We start from the raw sequence: 20,989 nt of genomic DNA, 5'->3' as shown, positions 1-20,989 counted from the left end.
GTTTTAACCCCTGGATTAAACACAGATGCACATGCCCTCCCGAAAATCCCTAGTATGCGATATTGCGTTACAGCTTTGATTTAACGTTCGGTTTGTTTGCCAATTTTTCAGCTAAACCGGAGCAGTGAAGTTCGGTATAAGCCGCTCAGCACAACACACGTTTAAACAAAGAAATGTTTCGTCGCTCTGCGTGGTTAAAGCAACGTTAACATAACAGATTAGGAGACACACGATACACGGCCAACGATGGTGTTTCGCTGAACAAAAACAAAACAAATAATGAACACGAAAATCGAAGGACGACCTTTGCTAAAACCAACTCGTTTCACGAAACGTCTACATCTCGACTACTATCAGCCACGGGATAAACAGAAAGAAAGAAAGAAAGATAGAAAGAAAGAAAGAAAGAAAGAAAGAAAAAAAAATAGAGAAATATATTTAAAGAATCAGCTGTCTGTATGTGTTAAAACACACTCCACACGCGTGTAGGCCATTCTCTCGAAGTCTAATTCGCATTTTTAGTTCTTCAAGGAATTTTTGGACACCTTGCAATATACCGCTAGTTGAGAAAAGTGATACACGCTCGGTATGTCCCACGTTAGCGTGATCCAGCGTCCATACACATTCAAATCTATCGATCGTCAGACGTTTATTGTGCACGCTAGAAGTTTGTCTTCTTTTAAGCCTTGTCATTGTACACATATAACTCAATGAAAATGTACCATTTAACATGTTTTGAAAGTTTCATACTGACTTCGTAATAAGATACGCATTGTAAATTTTTTAATTGAACAAAAGAAAAGAAAGAGAATGGTTTTTGATACCAGGTTGCCGTAAAAATTCATTCTACAAGCTAAACGAAATTTTGTAATTGCGAAATTTATAATAATGCTTCTTAAAACGTTTTCTATTGGAATCATACAACGTCAGACACAAACATATTTGTACACTGTTGCCTCTTGCTTTCACGTGATGCTAATACAGTCTAACAACTAAGTTGAACGATACTCTCGATAACCTACGTTTAGAGGTGAGAAAGTAAATGTTTATAGAATAATGCAAATAATTTTTAACTTAGTGTTAAGCTGGTAACGTTATTAACAATTGCAAGCAAAACGGTGTGCGAACAGATTTTTTTTTTTCATTGTGAGTACTCAAAATGGCGAGCAAAGTATGAAGAATTAGAGAGATTATATATTCCCATCAAACTGTAAAATTGTGCCAGTAAATCCTTCGTTTTGTGTAGCGTATTGTTGATATTATTCGAGAAGAGATTTCACAACAGTGTTACATGCATGAAAATGAGGAGTGACATGTTAGGAATATAAAATACTGGACATTTCCAATAAGTGATAAAATTATTCCAGTGGGATCTTCCATTTTAAATAGCTCTTGCTATAATTGATTATCCTCTTGGTCACTATGTTGAATGGGAACTCGCAGAGCAACCAGTGCCTTTTTTGAGATACTTGCGCATATACTTCATTACTCTTTGTATGCGATGTTTGTATATTCAATCCCATTTTACCTTCGGTTTTATTTTGTACGATCACGGAAATAGTTGTGGTTCCACGGCAACCTGATACGTGGCTGCTCATCACAAGAACATCATATTTTAATTTACATTTTTCACTCGTTTTGTCACAGGTCAGCGAAAGAAAAAGAGCTCAACCAGTGTTTTCGTTTTTCAGACAATACTTTCTGCACGAACTATTGTACTCTGATTTCGCGTGTTCCCGCAAACGGTTTGCGTTTGCGTTTCGATGACTGCCATATATGTTTATAAGAAGCACACTAACTTGGGACATGATATATAAATATATAAATAAATATATAAATATTATATATATATATAAATATGAATTAGCTTTTAACAAATTCTTAAATATATGCTGCGCTCTAAGGGAGAAACGCATTGGAGAATTATAAAGAATGGAACACACTGTGTAATAATTAAAAAGAGCATCCTCTTAACACGATCCCAAATATTAAGGAACATTCTACGGAATTAAAAAGAGAACGAAGAGAGTGACGTTTTTAATTGTTCGTTAGACTTCTTCGTGTACGGCGTAGTTATTATCAAGCATGAATGCATACGTCTGTATGTCTGTCTATCGATCTGTCTGCATATCTGTCAACCAGAATCAGACTTCAATCGATATTGATTCCACTGGATGTATTTTGCTTGATGCTGACTTAGCCGTCCCCGTTACGACTTGCGCGATTGTTAACTTTTTCTTTTTTTTTTTTGGTCTCTTAAATATTTATCAAGTTCGTTTCTTTTTTTTTTGTTTTTGTATATAGCATGTAAGAGCTGGATCTAACGCGACGTTAAAGAAAAGTCGCATTTTTCCGGCGGAAAACTGTTTTTAACAATTGACTCTCGATAAAAGCTCGTTCCCGTTCTATCGCTGCAATAACAATGCGACTCGAGCAACTTACTGTCGACTTGTTCCACCCCTTGGAATGCATATTTATTTTCCTTCGGTCGACAAACGATTAGACCTTGCGGATTTTTATGCGTATATGGATAAAAATAATTGTTCGGTTAGTACAGTAAAATTTTCATAAATTTTAATTAGACTTTTATTACGTTCGGCACTTAATAGAACCTGCGCAACAGTAAATCAAGCGACTGTCGGATCTCGGTCTCTGTAAATTGACTGTCAGTAATCTACATTTGCATAAACATCCGCAGTTTAGTATTAATAATAATGGGTCTCTTCAACGAACATTTCAAGAATACGATTTTATAGAGTACCTCATGTTTTTTAATCATTGATCCGCGCGCGCACTTCACTGATTTGTACATACAAACAACACGAGTTACAGCAGTACGCTTAGAGCATGAAAGACGAAGATTAAAAAAACGAAAGTATATAAATGGAATGACAACAACAGTCTCTAATCAAAAATCGTTTAAACACGTTCGCTTTTCTTTTTTAATTTAATGCATGTGCATTTAGTGAATACTTTTCTAAATATTTCGGAGTCGCATTGCTACACTACACAACTTGATATTTCATAGCTATGTGTTTTATATATAAATATATATATATATATAAATATATAAATATATATTTTATATATAAATATATATATATATATATAAATATAAATAATGAAGATCAGTAAATTATAAGAAATAAAAATTATTATAATAGATAATATATGATGATTGTGAAACCAGTCGATGGTACTTCGTGTACGGAATAACCCTTTCCGCAATTCCTGAGAAAATATGTGATGTTACATGTCTTTTCTGATAATGGATTTTTTAGAAGGAAAAAAAAACGTTTGTTGGTTTCGGAAAACTCATTTTTATCGTGTTACTCTGTTTTGTGCGTAACGCCGCAGTTCAAGAGAGAGATCTGTTCGTGCCACCAGGAAATGAAACCCATTATCTAATGTAGTTTTATTATTACGTTCAAGAGCCGCCATTAAAGTAGGTACTTACTCCCCCAACGACGATTTTCAATTCTTTTCTATTGACTGCTACCGATAATTATACAGGCAAGGACGCTTCGATTCATGCTATCTCAATGTTATTTCATACCTAGCACGTTCTGTGAACGTTACGATAAATGCTGTTGTTATTTTTAGTGTGAATTGTATCGACAACTGTACAAAATTTCGAACAAATTTAAAAATTCTGCTTAAGATTATATAATGTGTATCATTTTTTAAGAGAATATTTCCAAATTTTATCGTTTCTATTCAAATACCATGTTTGTGAGCATCTAATAATCCAATGCCAAAGATCAACGAATGACGACGCATATACCCGGTAAATAATATTTAATATTTTATAGAAAGTTCCTTAAATCTTGTTTGCAGTGTGCACGAGGTAATGTATCTAACTTGCCAAGGTAAATATTTAAATATTATATATATTATATAATATATTTATATATATATATATGTTTATAGATTGTGTGTGTAGGCTATGTCTATATTACTAAAACTTGGAGCTTTCACCGTGTAAGTAGTTACAGCGGCATTACAATTTTCTGTTGGATAGTGACATATCTTGGTATTTCTCTGAAAAAAAATATAAAACAATAGCTATCGGAGATAATTGGTTATCCACAATCTATAAATCATTATAAACTGTTTTGTACAGTGATGGGTTCGACAAAGTATATTGGATCATCGATCTGTAGAATGTTCTCTTTAACTCTGAAATACTGAATCATTTCTGCAATTACAATTCTATCGTACTAATTAAAATGAGATTATTCGGTTCATTTATTATGACTGTGCAAGCAACAGTACGTACGTGTATTTAAACTACAATTAGATTCAATCACGGTTTACCAGAAGGATTAATCTCGTTTTATTGTAAATCTAATATCTGGCAAGAGTTCTCCATTCGAAAGATTTCGGAAATCCGTAGATGAAAACGACGATGAACATATCTTAAATATGCAATACATCGCAACAATGCAGTGCAGTTTTTATTGAATAAATACAATGTCGTATGTAATAGAATATTAAATTTTTTGTAAGCTACGATAAAGAACATTAACAGGAGTTGTAGCACCATCTACAATAAAACGTGCAAGCTGGTAGTCTTCACATCCGTTTTACCTATTTCGCCACGAGAGGTGCAACAATCTTTCCTTTTATCCTTTTTGTTTTTCATGTAGGTAAAAAGTCAAATTTTAATTAAAAATTCTACATTCAACAATGATTAAATGTAATACCTACTTAAGAATCTATATACTTTCATATATCTTCAAAATATACTTTCCATTTAAGATTGCGTTAGTATCTCGATTTGTTCTATCTGATAACAACTCGTCATTATTCCGTCCATCATTTTTCATCATTTTTCCTTCGCCAAATGTGTAATAGAGAAAAACGACCTAGTCATCTGACATGGACACCTTAGATTTGCGCGATGCCACAACTTGGTTGAAACTATTTTATGTGATCACTTTGAACCAGTTTGCAGTCCCTTTGTTGAAACAGTAGATTACCGTTTCGTATACGTACCATATTGTATATCATGTTCTAGTATTTATCGCATGTATTTTAAAATAAATAAAGGCCACTTATGATAGACGACTTTGCCCAGCTCCTCTATTTTACTAATAAATTATCAGGTTTAATTACTATTGTAATGTCCGTATTTACCCCGAGAAATAAGGACAAAGTTACAAACTGATAAATTCATTCGCATCAAGAAGTCGATAAAGTTACTTGGCAACGCGCAAAAATGGATCGTTCTCCACTCTAATTTTGAAAAGTCAAATGTCAAAGAAGTAGAGTTCAACACAAACTCCGAAAATCGGAGTACTACAAAAAAATATGGTACTCAAAATTACAGTGTCGAAGAGTTCACATTTATCTCTGTCAGATTATACAATTCTCACGTGAAAAAGGAACTCTATTTATAACATTTTTAATTTTCCAGATTAGTTAGCAAAACGCTCCTTTTTTGCAGCGTTTTGATGTTCTGACGTTAAAAAGAAAATTCGTAGGTAAGAAGAAGATGAAAGTAAACGTGTAACGCGAAGTTATAAATCATACATACATTCTATGTTTCGATCACGTTGAATATTTAACAAATTAATAATCATATGTTATTTGAGCGATCGTATACGAGCACAAAGGATATTTCCGGACTGTAGTACGAACGTTAAGGAGTGGTGGCGCGCAAGTGAAGATAGATCAGATACTTTAACCTCATGTAACATTGCCTTCAAATGCAGCAAGCTTAACGATCTTATTGCTTCCTGTGATAAAATCTTATCATTATAATTATCCAAGAACAAAGTTGCTTCCGGTATCGTATTTTATACTTGTAGACATTCTTCATGTTAGAACATTTCCATTTCCTTTGTCGAGTGTCGCATTGTTCGAGTAGAGTTAACCATACAACCATTTTGGTCATCAGTACATCAGTTGCAATTGGCGCGACTTGTGGACGCTTCATGGAAACGCACATTTTATATAATGTGTACAAGAAATCCTCGCATACTTTGACGAAACTAAAGTAATTTCCACTTATCGGCTTTCTATTGTACACGTTTCTTACTCAGATCACAAGAATTCGATTGACTGATATAATACATTGCATAATTAAAGGACGTTAACAGTTTTTATTAGCATCCCTAGGAATCACGAATTACTTTTTAATAGATTGAATCGAATCTACCAAACGATGAACATCCATTTTCCTGACATTTATTAAACTGACTAATATTTCATTTATCGTCTATATTCCGGGCAATCGATTGCGAACGATCGATACATCTTTTACAATCACTTTATTTGATATGGCGTCGTTGTTATAACCGATACCTGTTTTCAGGACACTGCGTATATTTCTCAGTGCATATATACGCGTAATTGGTCATTAAAGAAAGTCAGTCTGAGCAAGATGGCCGGCCGGGTGAGTTCGGCCTTTCGTTATTCCGCGATTGTTTTACATTTGACATTATTAACAAGTTTGAATAATGGACTGAGGTACGGTGACAAGGCGACCACACTTCACATCGTCGAGGACGACCATCCGTTCAAAGGCAGACAGCCAGTTGTCATCAATCGGGACGAGCATTTGCACGATGATGATGCCAGCGAAACGTCATCGAGTCGAAGTCGCAGAGATGTTCCTCCAGAACATCCGGCAAATGATCCACACATCGTGACGAAGGTACGCAAATTTTTCAAGTACAGTCATCGTCTGTACAGGCTAATCGTAACGAACGAGCCGTACAAACAGAAATGCCATCAACCAGTTTCCCGCATAATTTGCGTTTTGTTTTTGTCGCCTTATCTTCTGCCACAGACTTGTTATGCTCGCGCGAGATACCACCAGTGATTTACAGAATTTTATACAACGGCTAATAAGGCCAGCGTACAAATGCGGCCTTTGTGCGCCGACCAGAGTAGCCCGTAATTGCCGTATTATGTCCCTTCCGGACTAAATTTAATCAATCTTGACGAAACGCACCGTAGCGTCACAGTCGTTCTGTTATTGACATGCAGAGGTCAGTAACCGCCTCGAATGGTTCTTTATTTTGCGATCAACATTCTCCTTTTTTTCCCGTTTTTATTTATTATTTCTTTTATTCCCTCTTTTACGTTTTAAAGAACTTACGGATCAGTTGATTGTTATCTACGAGCGGCAGCTTAATTCTTTTACGATGCGTCGGCTGAGAACAGCGCCGAAGGCCTGTTTTGATCGAAGCGTATATTGCAACACGAGAATTTCGGGGATTTCCCTGTTCTTTAGATAAATTGACCTTTCTTGTATCAACGCTTGAAAGGTCAGGGAAACTTTCCGCATTAGGTTGTCCCGTATTGGTTATCTCTTCTAAAGGAATTGCATCTCATTATTTTGAACTGAAATGGAACTTGTTTACAACAAGGATGTGGCATTAAAATTATATCTTTATGTTTTGATGAGACAACAAATGACAAGGAATCGCGAAGCTACAATTCTATGAACTCCATCAGTATCATAAATGATATTTGTAGAATAATGTTCTGATGATACAGCAGAGCGTGACAATTAGTCATAGGTACGTGCCCCTGAACACAATGAAATGTAAAGTTATACATGGACAAAAATACTTTCGTTGAGTGATAAGAAATATGTATTATGTGTCAGTGTTCTGTATTGATAAAATGAACCATATTATTCCAAATTAATGTTGATGCTTGTCTTAAAAATAAATACAATAAACGTATTTTTATATTGATAAGTGTTAATAAATCATAATTGTATTGCATATTTATAAAATTACTAATCAATAAAGAAAAAGAAAAATATATATTCTGAAATATTTAGGTAATTCTGTTTTATATAATTCGGAATGAACAGAAATAGTGTATAATTAAAGTGATCATGTTAGTATGAAGTCACACAGATTTTATAAGAGATATAAGCATTTTATGAGTCATCTGTTATACCTATTTGTATACTTTTGATAAAAACTGTTTTACCATGTTTTCTTTTTATGTAGATATACTACATATACAGTTTTTGTGACCATATGTCAACAAATGCAGGAAATAATAGTTATAAAAATGTCACAATAGTGTCACCGTATTTTTCTTACATATACCTGTGTTTTTGATAATTATTATCAGTTTGTCTTTATCTACATTTATGATTGATTCCTTTTGATACCTTTGACAGTCAACAAAAACAATAATTAATGACTGCAATAATGATATGAAATGATAAAAGTTGTATGGATTAGTAGTCCTAATAATCAATTTAACTTTTAAATAGCACAGTGTATTTTTCTTTGCAGGTTAATGCTTTAAATGATTCTCATCAGCAATTGATGGTGCACTGGGTCGGAGATGGATCTAATGTAATAATATGCTTAGCAAGGGATAATTTGCAAATACTGCGACATCAGGGAAGTAAATTCACCAACGTTCCCATTCCCAGTGCTGTTTATATAAGTTATGATTATGGAGATACATTTATAAACAAAACTGAACACTTTAGAGTCTCTTCCGAGCCCAATGCAGAATATGCAACATTGGATAAGTTTATGAACCATCCAAAATATTATATATATGTGAGTTTATGTTTAACAAGTATTTGTTTTCTCTTAACTAATTCTCCATTATTACTCATATTATTAATAACATATTGCATTTTCCAGTGTATTTTTGTGGACAGTGCGAATAAGTTACTTTTTCTTACACCCAACAATGGAGAGATTATTCAAAGGGTTGCACTTCCATTTAATCCAAGTGAAATTTCCTTTTCTGAGACAGACCCTAGAGCTCTTCTTGCTCTTGATAAAAAAGATCCAGAACGCAAAGTGAGATTCTGAATCTTTAATTACATATGTTCTCAATGTGTATGTATGTGTGCATGTTACTATTGTATCAATGGGTTCTTGTTTCAATTTAGTTATGGTTATCGATGAACATGGGAATCACTTGGGTTCCAATATGTCTCTATGTGAAAGCATTCTTTTGGTCGTCTTCGCCTGTAGTAGTAATCGAACGAATGTCGCCTTCTGGATCAAATACCGTTTTAGAATTACCGTGGACACACATTATCGATAGATTGCTCAAGGTTGGACCAGATAAGGGATCATTAAACGAATCATTGACAGTTGTGATGACAAATGTTGAAGATTTTCAGATGAAAGGTGATTATAGATTCGCAACGTCGAAAGATACAAAGGTACATTACGTGTTTATTTGCAATTTATATATTACTTTAATCGCAGTTCAAATTAGTTGCGTCTATGTTAAGGTAATTTGCTTTTAAACAGAGTGAACACGAGAATCTGGATCTGTACGTGTCTTACAAGAATAATAGTTTCGTGAAGGCGGAATTTAGTACGGACTTGCCTCGTAAAAATTACCACATTGTCGACGTTTCCTATAATAGGATCTTTGTCACAGTTGCTCATAACGAAACTCAAGTAAACCTGTATGTATCAGAGATTATAGACGAAAAACGAGCAACGTTCGTCTTATCACTCGAAGGAATTATGACGTTCTTCCCCAACAGTACCTGGAAAGACAGTTGGTTAAAGTAAGTCGATATTGTGATACTTGAATAAGTATTTGAAATGTATCCTTCTTATTCAACCAGGATCCTATTCTTTATATTCACACATTTTCTTGTTCTTTTCAGTGACGTGGCCGACGACACGTTTACTGACCTGTACAAAGTGGAGGGTCTTCGAGGTATCTACATAGTGTCTCAAGTAAAGGGCACACCCAAATCAGGCACAATCGGACCAGAGCATTTAGTGTCATTGATAACATTCGATCACGGTTCGACATGGAATCCCATCAGTACACCGACTGCAAATCACGAAGGATTTTATATACATTGCATGAAAAATTGTTCGTTGCACTTAAGTCAACGTTTCAGTCAGTTGTACCCTGTGACTAGATCTGTGTCAATCATGAGTTCAAAGTCGGCACCGGGTATTATAATGGCCACTGGTGTTATAGGATCGAGTCTGAAGGGTCATCCTGCACTCTACGTGTCCAGAGACGCTGGAATAACGTGGAAACAGGTTCTGAAGGATTATTACTTCTTTAACATGGGCGACCATGGTGGTTTATTGGTAGCCGTGAAGTATTTTAAATCGCGCGGTGAAACAAGAGATCTTTCTTATTCTATTGATGAAGGCGAGAATTGGCAAACGTATACATTCAACGAGAAAATGTTGAGGGTGTATGGATTAATGACCGAGCCGGGTGAGAACACTACGGTATTCACGATGTTCGGCTCGGACAGTGGTCAGCATCAGTGGCTTATAATCAAAGTTGATTTGCGGAATGTATTCGCGAAAAACTGTACCGATGAAGACTTTAAATTCTGGTATCCATTGCACTGGGATCAATCGGAGATATCATGCTGGTTAGGTAGGAAGGAGATCTATCGCAGGCGAGCCACATGGGCGAATTGTTACACCGGCGTAGATTACACTCGGCCAATTCGAACGGTTTTATGTCAGTGCGAATCTAACGACTATCAATGCGATTTTGGATTCATGCGGGAGGGTAATCCGTCCATGTGCATCCGTAACAAATCTATGTTCTGGTACGATCCTTATGCCATACCGAGCACTTGTAAACCCGGCGAGTTTTACAATCGAACCAAGGGCTATGTAAAGATATCCGACGATGAGTGTGTCGGTGGTTCAGCAAGAAACTTCGAACCGGACGAGATCCCGTGTCCCATAGGCGAAGTATCGCAATTCTTATTGGTAGCCCAACGGGAGCATATATCGCGTATCGATTTGGCGGAAGAGAATCTGGAGAAGTTACCTGTCCACGACTTGAAGAACGTTATAGCAATTGATTTCGATATGAAAAACAATTGCCTGTACTGGGCCGACATTGTAAATGACACGATCGGTAGACAGTGTTTTAATGGTACGAACGCTCCGGAGATCTTAGTTGAGACCGATCTGAGTTCCATCGAAGGAATGGCGTTCGACTGGGTCTCCAATCTCCTATACTTCGTCGACGGTGTTAAAATGAGAATCCAGGTGATCAGAACAGACATATCCAACATGGGAAGAATGCGAAGGACTATCCTTGGGCCTAATAATCTTCGGAAGCCGAGGGGCATAGCAGTCCATCCGATGAACGGGTACATGTTCTGGACTGATTGGGCGCCAGACAACGCCTCAGTTTCTCGTGCCAATCTGGACGGGACAGAAGTGAAACGATTGTTTGTGGAACCGACTGTGGAGTGGCCGAATGGGATAACGATAGATCACATAGCTGAGCGTATCTACTGGGTAGATGCCCAGCAGGATTACATTGGATCTAGCGACTTCGACGGCAAGAAGTTCAAGAAGGTAATTTCGAACAACGAGCGGGTGTCACACCCATTCGCCGTCGCAGTGTTCAAAGACAGCATGTACTGGGATGACTGGAAGCAATCAATGATATTCGTTGCGGACAAAGATCACGGTCTCGGCATTTACGCGATCATAGGCGAGTTGACTGGTTTGATGGATCTGAAGGTATTCGCGCATAGTATCCAACAGGGTACGAATGCATGCGCAAACAGCACCTGCCCGTACATTTGTGTCGGAGCACCGAAGAACGGCTATTCCTGTCTTTGTCCAGACGGTATGGAGATGGTTGACGGCAAGTGTATGTGTCCGGAAGGTGTCACTCCCAATCCGAACTTCACGTGTCCACGGGTGGCGAGTACATGCGCAGCGAATCAGTTCACCTGCAACAACGACGTGTGCATTCCGGAGTTCTGGCATTGTGACGGAGATAATGATTGCGGCGACCGTTCCGACGAGCTCAACTGTCCCCGAAAGTCTTGCTTCCCGAACTTTGAATGCGATAACAACACCAAATGCATCTCTCCGGCTTGGGTATGCGACATAGACAAGGACTGCAGAGACGGTACCGACGAGATGAACTGCAAGTACTCGACTTGTCCCGAAAATTTATTCAAATGCGATGGTGGCAGATGTATAGTACAGAGATGGGTGTGTGATGGTGAATACGATTGCCAGGACTTTTCAGACGAGTTGTTCTGCAAGACCGAACCCGGCGATGTAGCGCGCAACAACACCTGCAGGTCTGACGAAATGCTTTGCAAACACGAACGCACTTGTATACCCACAGGCTGGAAATGTGACGGCGAGGTTGACTGCGAAGATGGCATGGACGAGACGGACTGCAGTAGGATCGTATGCGAGAATTGGCAGTTTACTTGTAACCTATTTCAAGGGAATCGCAGGTGTATTTACAAGTCATTCGTTTGCGACGGCGATAAGGATTGCCCGGATGGCTCCGATGAAGTTGACTGCGGTAATTCAAGTCGAACGCCAGCGACAGTGGTCCCGGTGAATCCGGCGTTACCGACTAGCCCCTGTAACGACTGGATGTTCATGTGTGCTAATAAGAAATGCGTGCCTTACTGGTGGAAATGCGACAGCGTAGACGATTGTGGCGACGACTCCGACGAATTCGGTTGCGGAAACCCTGAAGATACGGATACCACTACAGCGATCGTGGATGTCACTGTGCAGCCTAAGGTTTGTAAGGAGAATCGGTTCCAATGTATGAACGGGTTTTGCATACCGAATGCTTGGGTCTGTGACGGCACAAACGATTGCCCTTCAGGAGAAGACGAGCTGCGCTGTGTTGGCGATAAGGGCAAATGCAACGAGGGGCAGTTCAAATGTCGGATATCTGGCGGTTGCATACCTATAGCAGCTGTTTGTAACGGTGAGATCGATTGTCCTGATGAAACCGATGAACTGGGCTGCTCCAGCGAACAGCACTCTACACCTGCAACGCCATCATGTCATCCTGGCCTGTTCCCCTGTGACGAGGTCAATTGTTTCCCGTTGGCCTCTTTCTGCGACGGTAATCCGGAATGCTTAGATGGCTTCGACGAGAATAACTGCGACAAGAACAACTCGCGTGTTTACCAGGTACTCGTGATGGGAATAGACGAACGTTCCACGAATGCTACCAGCCTCTTCTTGTTCTGGTTGATACCGGTCCCAGCGAATGTTACCTTCGAATTTCTACCGTCTATCGCGTACGCGGATCCACCGGGCAACTGGACAAACTCCACCAAGTGGATCGAGGAGATGGACTATCAGTTCAACGAACTGAAACCGTACACGCGTTACAACGTCACGGTCTACGTTAGGGTGAAAGGACAGTCCACGGTGTTCCCTCCAGCTAAATACTTGATAGTCATGACAGGGAAAGGTGTCCCATCCGAACCGCGAAACCTCACCGTGAAACAAGGCAACGGTACTCGTGTGGAACTGCATTGGTTACCTCCTTTGCATCCGAATGGACCTATCATTGGTTACGAGGGTTTCATGACACCGCCTAATCCGCCTGTACGGTTCTTCAAGGTAAAATCGCCAGCGGTGATCGATTTGATGTTCGAGGACGGCAAGAATTATTCTTTCTGGGTGATAGCCAGGAACGGTGAATACGAGTCGGCTTCCTCAAACGTGGCCACGTTAACTTTCGATGGATCCGTGAACATTGACTATATTGAGAAGCTGCTCATATTTGCGACCACTAATCACTCCGTTGAATTAGGTTGGAAACCGATTAAGAATGTTGACGAGTATCAGGTGAAACCGAGAGCAAGCTATGGTCTTTCGTATCCAAAATTGCCAATGATTACGACAACACAGCACCGAATAGAGGTAAAGAATTTGTCACCCGGTGTCAGGTACTTTTTCGAAGTGAAGGCAGTTAGAAAGAACTATTTTGGAAGAACATCCACCATATCCGCAACCACGCAGGGCACACAGTTGCCAGTGGTTCGCAACCTTACCGCACACTGGGTGAAGCAACAAGATGCGCCTATAACTTTATCGTGGCAACCACCTGAACCCGAGAAGAAGATCAAGTGGCAGTATGCTATTCATTATAGCAACATTTTCGCGACTGTTTTCGATGGTAATTTTCAGGCTTCAATAACGGATCTCTGTTGCACACTGTTTGAATTATTTATAAATGATTGTTACAGAACGCAAACTACTCACAACAAATCTGACGGTCACGATCGAAAATCTGGAAGCTTGTAAACAATATTGGTTCGCGGTTGGAGTTAATGGAGAGTACGGTGTTGGTCCTCTGTGTCCGCCAATCGGTGTATTCACGAGTTTCAATGCACGTGCTCCACCAAAGAGACCAAGAGTGTTGAAATCAGACAGGGACGACACTATAATTATTGCGTGGACTGCCAGTTGTTACGATATCTATGAACCTATCAAGTATACGGTAAGCTATGAATTCAGGGGTTTGTGTTCTTTCTTTGATGAAAATGCGGCATTTAATAGTTAACAGGAGTATGTTAGTTAATGTAACCGTATTGCTCTAGATTACTGTAATCGAGATGACACGTAACAAGAATTTTGTTGTAACCTTGCCACCAACGAACGAAACTATAATGAAACACACATTCAGTTCTATAAGGCACGGCGGCAAGTATTGCATCGTAATAGCTACAGACGTAGAAAACGCTGAGCCAAGTCAGCCGATTTTCTATAATGCACCTGAGATATCGCCTCCGCATCAGCTTCAAGTCATTTCTGAAGGATCAGAGTACATTATTTTCTGGCAAGAACACAATCTGCCTGAAAGTCTGACGAACGGAAAATACCATTACGAGATTTTGGTGGCGGAAGGATCCAACAAGATAAACGAGTCTATTGCTAAAGTCATCAAGGTTGATCAACCATCGTACAACTTCAGGGATGTTAAGCCGAATGTGATCTACAGTTTCGCAGTTCGTTTGGTCTCCGATGAAGGCTATCAAAGTCCTTTGAGTGAAGTTGTTAGCATCAGAACTTCTGCTGATGGTAATTATATCATTCTTTATGAACGATTCCGTAATTACTTGGACTATTTAAATCTGTTTCTATTATTCTCGATATTGCTTCGTCATTGACTATCTATATTCTGGTATATCTGTTTCAGAATTGGCGTTGCCGGTGGCAATAAGTACATCCAACATTCTGTCTTTTGCTATACCCATCTGTTTGCTCATTATTGCTCTGGGATCCGCGTTGACATACTTTGTAGTGAGACACAAGAAGCTGTCCAAGAGTTTCACACAATTTGCCAACAGCCATTATGATACAAGACGCGGGCAAGCGACCTTCCCAGGAACTGCAGACGGTTTGGGTTAGTCTCATTTGTAACCTATAACAGTCATCTAATATGACTGTTACACAATATTTAATTATTGATTATTCAGATTTATGCGATTTCAAATTAATTACGCAGGTTAATCATTTTTTATTGTTTTCAGAAGAGGAAGATAGCCCCGTGATTCGAGGCTTTTCCGACGACGAACCGTTGGTGATAGCGTAAACCCCGAAACACCCAATGTCCTCAATTAAATTCACACACCTACACAGAAACATATCACAGATAAATCACTGAGACACATATATACGTACATGAATATGATATTTACATGTTAGGAGAAATGTGCCAAGACACTATTATTAATTGCGGATAACTTCGAGTATACATATGTATAGATAAGACTTGATCATATAAGAGGGAAGCTTTTATGAAAGTGACTCGAGATTGATACACTTCATTAATCCTAACAAGTTACAGACTGATTAGACGGGCTGCTTAGAGCACTTACATGAAAGCTTTTGCAAATTACCAACCTCCTTTACGAGTTATAGAGACCTAATTCTACACGTTATCGCTCAGAATTTCGGAGTGTCTTTCGGACCTTGGAATGAAAGATGTTCGATTTTTTAGTTACATCTATAGACAAGTTCCTTCTTTCTTAGCTGTTGGTCTATTCATGAGTCAGCAGTACATAAGTCATGCCCAGTAATAAATCTATTACCAGACTGCGGATCTCTATGCAAAATTATAATTTCTTGGATGTAATTTACAAAGACTGACGTTGAAAGAAACTCGCTTCCCTCTGCCAATGATATTAACGCGTTACCATTGGGGTGCAAACAGCATTGAAACCAATTGTATTTTACATTTCGTCGTGCGTCTCAGATTTGCATTTAACGTTAAACGCATAAAAATCTGCAGTCTGTTTCTATCACTGTAATCAAACGAATCGAATTATACAGCGGTCGAAGGATGTTCCAAATGTTCGAGCCATAGCGTAAATGTACATGATATTAATTAGTATACGGAATCAGCTAGGTTTACGTCATTAAGACGGGCCGAAATGGTGGAAAGAAGTTGTTGATATATATATGTAAAAGTCGTACAAGAAGAGAATGAGAGATAGAGAGAGAAAGGTAGAGAGAAAGCATGTACATATAGTAAATATTTTGTACCGAATTGCGGAGACTAGTAGCATTTTTCAAGATGCCATGCATACAATGACGCTCACACGGGTTTGTATAATAGGATGAGGTTTAATCATTTGGCAAAGATTCTTTCATTGTCAATGCGTTGGGGTGTTGCTCGAATGGCAGCCGGATCAGTCGAAAATCGGTTTTTACGTATTTTTACAGAGAGGAGACAAAGAGAAACATTCTCCTGTCCAAAGTTAACGAAAGCATTTTATATAACTCTGCCTCTTCTAATTGTTTTGTAATAAATCTTTTTTACGGAAATATAACGAACACGTATGTATACACGTGGACACAGGCTGACGAGAGCTTATCTCTATACTTTTAGGAAGGGTGCAGAAGACTCCGCGTGATCGCGATGAAAGTTCCGTTAGTTTAAACCGTTCCAACGTGATCCACGACGATCCGAGATCGCGTTTGGTGCAGCTAACGATAAGCGAAACGGAACACCAGTCTCTTGTAAAGAAAGAATGCGTATGTGCATGTGCGTGAGTGCGTGAGTGCGCGTGAGAGAAAGGGAGAAAGAGAAAGAAATTGTATATTTAAGCGCGACGTTGTTCGTGCAGTTCCATTCTGGAACCTGTACGTTGGTTCATGGTTTTCATTGGGAAGGAACGGTGTCTTGGATTTTATTGCACAGGGTATTTCGTGGACGGGGCAAGGGGAGGTTCGTTGAGCAGCGTTAACCCTTTGCAATATGATTGCTTTCTTAGTGTCTTCTCGGTCAACTCTGATTTCATTTTTCTGGTTTTGATGCCTTACGTTGGATATGAAGAAATTGGTCGCAGCTATTTTAAGTTTCAACTATGACATGAATATTATTTTATGTAGAATATTATGAATATTGTTATTTCAGTTAGTGATATTATTATTTCAATTAAATAATATTTGTTAGTGATACTATTACCTCGATTAAATAATATTTAATCTGTTTGTTAACCGTATGAAGTGTGTCATGTCAGAGGTGACTCAAGAATTCTTGGGAAAAGTTGCGTTGCTAAACCAGTGGTGACTACGTAGTGCAAAGGGTTAATCAAGGTTCGTTCTACGCCGTGTCTGTCTGTTCAACTGAAACGCATTTAATCTGGAAAGTCTTTTCGGAATTCGATTTTAAGGAAACAACATTATCGTTGAAAACAAACGATCATTTTTTAATCGTTAACGCTCGCGTCGGATTCCTTCAGTTTCAAATCAATCGATCGATAGACTCTTATAGCTCACCAGTGTTACGGATATCACGGCACAGTTGTTCGCAAGAATCTTTCTGTAAATAAATAAGGAAACTAGAAATCATCGGCAGATACACATACATATACATATGTATTACGCGTTGATAGAAGCCATCTGAAAGGAGTGCAGCTCTAATTGGTCAGAGTGAAAGGAGGCACGCCTCCTCTTGCAGTTTTGACAGTAACATGTTATTCGTCAATACAATCACACGCCAATTAACACGTTGAATGTTCTGGTGTTCTGGTCATTGCCTCAATCAAATAAAATTACTGTAATCCGTTGGACTAAAGGATAACTGTTCAGAAACTTTTCGAAGCTTCACTCGTGATCCAATTAACACGTTCGCGACCACGGCCAAATTTGAACTATAATTCATAGAATTTTTACACATTTAATGCATAGTGATTAAACTGTATAATATTTTCACAATTCAATTAGTTTCACATATTATATCAGACGCTAAATATATGATAAGATCGCAATGGCAACGGTAATTAACTGAATTCTTTAAACGAATCGCTGCCTCACAAAAGTACTTATTTACGCGACGCGTGCTTGTGAACGTGTTAAAATAGTGAATTGAGTGCGAATCAACTTAATTTAAAAATGAAAAAGAAAAAGGAACGATGCAACGTAAAGCAGTTGAGTAGCTCAATCTGATAATCCGATATTATAATTTCCAATTCAACGTGTTAATTTCGCGACGTTTCCGTTCTTCTGTTTCTCATTGTTTCTTCCATTGATGTTTCCTTGTTTCTTCGCGTTCGTTTTTTCTTCTGATCGCTGTGTGCGCCGAATGTTCCGAGATTAAAGCGTCGTTGGGATATTACCGGTGGAGATCGATCCAAGCATTGTCAACACGATGATTATTAGACGAGAGAAACGCAGAAGAGGATGGGAGAGACGGTGGAAACGTCTGGCTCGGACAACTTCGATGGGGTCGCGTTGACGAGGGCGACGAGTTTACGGGAGCATAGTTTGTACGTGTAAATCTCAAGGGTTATAGCAATATAACAGTGATATATATATATAAATATATAAATATATATATACACATACGTATACATATAATATATTTGCGTGTAAATAAACGAAGTTAAGGCACGAACTCCAGGTTTTCAATCCATTTCCAGGTGTCGGCACTGTCGCAGGGAATTTCCTAAGGAATTCGAGTCGAATACCCGTCACTTCAACGTTCAACGATCACGTTCGATGAATTTATTTACGCGAAAAACCTCTTCAGCGTTTTACCATTTACGAAGAGAAGAGTGAAGACATTTTTGTAAAAAATAAAATGGTCATCGACGCGCGGGATACGGACTGACTGTCAGTTAACACGTTAAATGCCATGTCAGTCACTGATGACTGACGCTTCTGAATTACTTGAAAACAATCATAACATGCAAGATAATCGATGTCGAATCAAAATGTTTAACACGTTCGCTAGCAGCGCTTTTTTCGGCGACGGTCTCCTCAATTATAATATTTTTTTCCATCCAATAAATCTTCTAAACAAAATATTAGAAAAATGAAACTGATTTGAGTCATTGAGTTCCTAAATATAATCTCGTAGTTTATAATTTCTAATAACAATATTCATAGGATTAATTCATTTTCATTCTGTAAAATATAAGATTACGGCCGTCGCAAATATATGACGTTGGTATCGAACGTGTTAATAACGTACCTAAGTTGATAATCGTGTAATGCAAAGATTGTAACACCAAATAGTGAATAATTGTTGCTACTTCTCTTTGCTAAAAAGGATAACTGCACAGAAAAATGGTGAAGATTTGCGTGGCGCTTAACGTGTCAAATGTCTTGGGTGTATTAATCCTTTGCACTTGAGGTGACTCTCACTCACCACTTGATTTCATATAGTAAAAATATAAAATTTGATATTTAATATTATACCACGTATAATGCATCAATTTGAGAAACATTGAAATAAAATAGCTTTGTCCCTCGATGTACACGTGATTTCTCTCCGAGTTAATTTCACAAAAAATATCGTCTTTATCTCGCATCATCAAATGTTAAAATGTTTCTAGTGAAAAACTGCCAAGTACAAAGGGTTAAGTTTGTAGCGTATTTCGAGGTGTGATGCAAATGGTTTAACACGTTGACTGCCACGAGAGACATCAGTGTTTTATGTATCACTCATCCTTTCTACTGCAAAAATACAAAGCAAGAATTATTAATTCTTTAATACGAAAATTCTTACATTACCCTATTATCTAGTAATTTGCGTTATGGAAAATTAGTATTCGAAATCAATTATCTTCCAAGTTATAATTATTTTCTTGTCATTTGAAAGCTCCGGTCATCGGTGACCGCCCGGTGGCAGTCAAAGTGTTAACAGTAGGGAGTTCACTTGTATTTACGTAGGTCGCAGATTATTTCGCGTTTGGTCACGCGTGGCGGCCGTCTGTCGCAGATTATTCCGTCCGCGGATGCAAATGGGTTAATTGCACACTCTAGGCCAGTGCGCGGCGCTCGTGACGATCCCCGCTTCGGCGTCCCGCGCGGGCTAGGATCAGGTACAACGAAATTACGGGTCCCGTTCGTCGTCGATTGGAGAACGGAAGCTTTCGAGAGCAATCGTCGAACGAAACGCGAACCGGCGCTTCCGGCGGATCCGCGGAGAGGAGTCCGAGCTGCCGAAAAGTGGAACGCGACCGTCGTCCGACCGATTATTCCACAATGAGCTCGCTCGCCTCCCAGGGAGACTAAGCACTTCCGCTCAACTTCACGGAGATAATTTGAGGTTTTCGGCACCGTTACTTCATTAAAAATGAACAGAACGGAATGCTTTGTGCCCTCCGCGTTCTAAATTTCTACATACGCGGCCGCGGTGACGTTTGTCCTTTATTCCCCCTGCCCGCGGGAAATTGGAACCGTGTATTTTAAAACAACGCGAATCAACCGATCGACACGTATTGAAAAAATCAATTTTTTCTCATCCTCGTTTGTTCATTTTTTCCCTGTTTTATTCATTTTTGCTGAAAAGCATCGACTACACGTGTCTCTTCATACACGTGTACCATTTTTAACGGTTATTGAATAGATCTGAGTAAGCTATACGCTGTTAAATCATTAACTCGTTTAGATAACGTTAAAAAGTGGACGTGACAACGTTTAACCCTTCGAATGCTTAACACGTTGAATGCTACGTCAGTCCCTAGGGACTGACAGTGAACTTTCCGTTCAAGCGGCGTCAGTCCCTGGGGACTGACAATAGACTTTTCGTTTGGGCGGCGTGGATTCTAGGGACTGATAGCGAACTTCTCGTTTGGTTGACATCGGTGCATGAGACCGGTATCTTAAAGGGTTAAATTATTAATGACAATTAAAAAATTTATGTTAAAATTTAGTGAAGTATATTAAAACATTTTAAGCAAAGATGTGGCTGAGATCTGCACACATTACAGTATGTAACAACTTTCTTTGTGATT

At 38.7% G+C, this 20,989-nt stretch overlaps 2 protein-coding genes and 1 long non-coding RNA gene across 11 annotated transcripts in view; 2 read left to right on the top strand and 1 right to left on the bottom strand.

Moving 5' to 3' along the window:
- beta-Spec (spectrin beta chain) overlaps positions 1 to 3,692 on the top strand; it is a 39,488-nt gene extending 35,796 nt beyond the window's left edge. For all 8 annotated transcript variants that reach the window (XM_031982886.2, XM_031982868.2, XM_076366206.1 and 5 more), the window contains one exon: positions 112 to 3,692. In XM_031982886.2, the coding sequence (XP_031838746.1) occupies positions 112 to 115 (4 nt within the window). In that variant the 3' untranslated portion in view covers positions 116 to 3,692. The remainder of the gene's footprint in view (positions 1 to 111) is intronic.
- A 725-nt stretch (positions 3,693 to 4,417) lies between these two features.
- LOC116429802 (uncharacterized) lies at positions 4,418 to 5,671 on the bottom strand. Its single transcript, XR_012998268.1, has 2 exons — positions 5,540 to 5,671; positions 4,418 to 4,960 (listed from the first exon to the last, which is right to left on the bottom strand). It is a non-coding gene; the product is annotated as an uncharacterized LOC116429802 (long non-coding RNA).
- A 313-nt stretch (positions 5,672 to 5,984) lies between these two features.
- Positions 5,985 to 19,503, top strand: LOC116429788 (sortilin-related receptor). Of its 2 annotated transcripts, none has more exons than XM_031983131.2 (11): positions 5,985 to 6,001; positions 6,320 to 6,661; positions 8,271 to 8,546; positions 8,634 to 8,795; positions 8,888 to 9,166; positions 9,258 to 9,523; positions 9,626 to 13,914; positions 13,985 to 14,238; positions 14,339 to 14,819; positions 14,938 to 15,144; positions 15,272 to 18,642. In XM_031983131.2, exons 2-11 carry the CDS (start codon positions 6,389 to 6,391, stop codon positions 15,331 to 15,333), a joined length of 6,549 nt encoding a protein of 2,182 aa, XP_031838991.2. In that variant the 5' UTR covers positions 5,985 to 6,001; positions 6,320 to 6,388; the 3' UTR covers positions 15,334 to 18,642. The 2 variants fall into 2 exon arrangements, 1 of the variants encoding a protein (XP_031838991.2); XR_004235559.2 differs by lacking the exon at positions 5,985 to 6,001 and adding an exon at positions 18,668 to 19,503 and having other exon boundaries at positions 6,389 to 6,661; positions 15,272 to 18,514.
- Positions 19,504 to 20,989: the final 1,486 nt, after the last annotated feature.

The sequence above is a fragment of the Nomia melanderi genome, chromosome 3 (assembly GCF_051020985.1).
Source record: "Nomia melanderi isolate GNS246 chromosome 3, iyNomMela1, whole genome shotgun sequence".
NCBI lineage: Eukaryota > Metazoa > Arthropoda > Insecta > Hymenoptera > Halictidae > Nomia > Nomia melanderi.
This window is presented reverse-complemented; position numbering and strand designations above follow the sequence as displayed.

Excerpts from the sequence above, each read along its gene's own strand:
- LOC116429788 (XM_031983131.2), top strand. The coding sequence starts at position 6,389 with ATGGCCGGCCGGGTGAGTTCGGCCTTTCGTTATTCCGCGATTGTTTTA. Across the intron at positions 9,167-9,257 it reads CAACGTCGAAAGATACAAAG|AGTGAACACGAGAATCTGGA; the intron begins GTACATTACGTG and ends GCTTTTAAACAG. Across the intron at positions 14,820-14,937 it reads CATCAGAACTTCTGCTGATG|AATTGGCGTTGCCGGTGGCA; the intron begins GTAATTATATCA and ends TATCTGTTTCAG.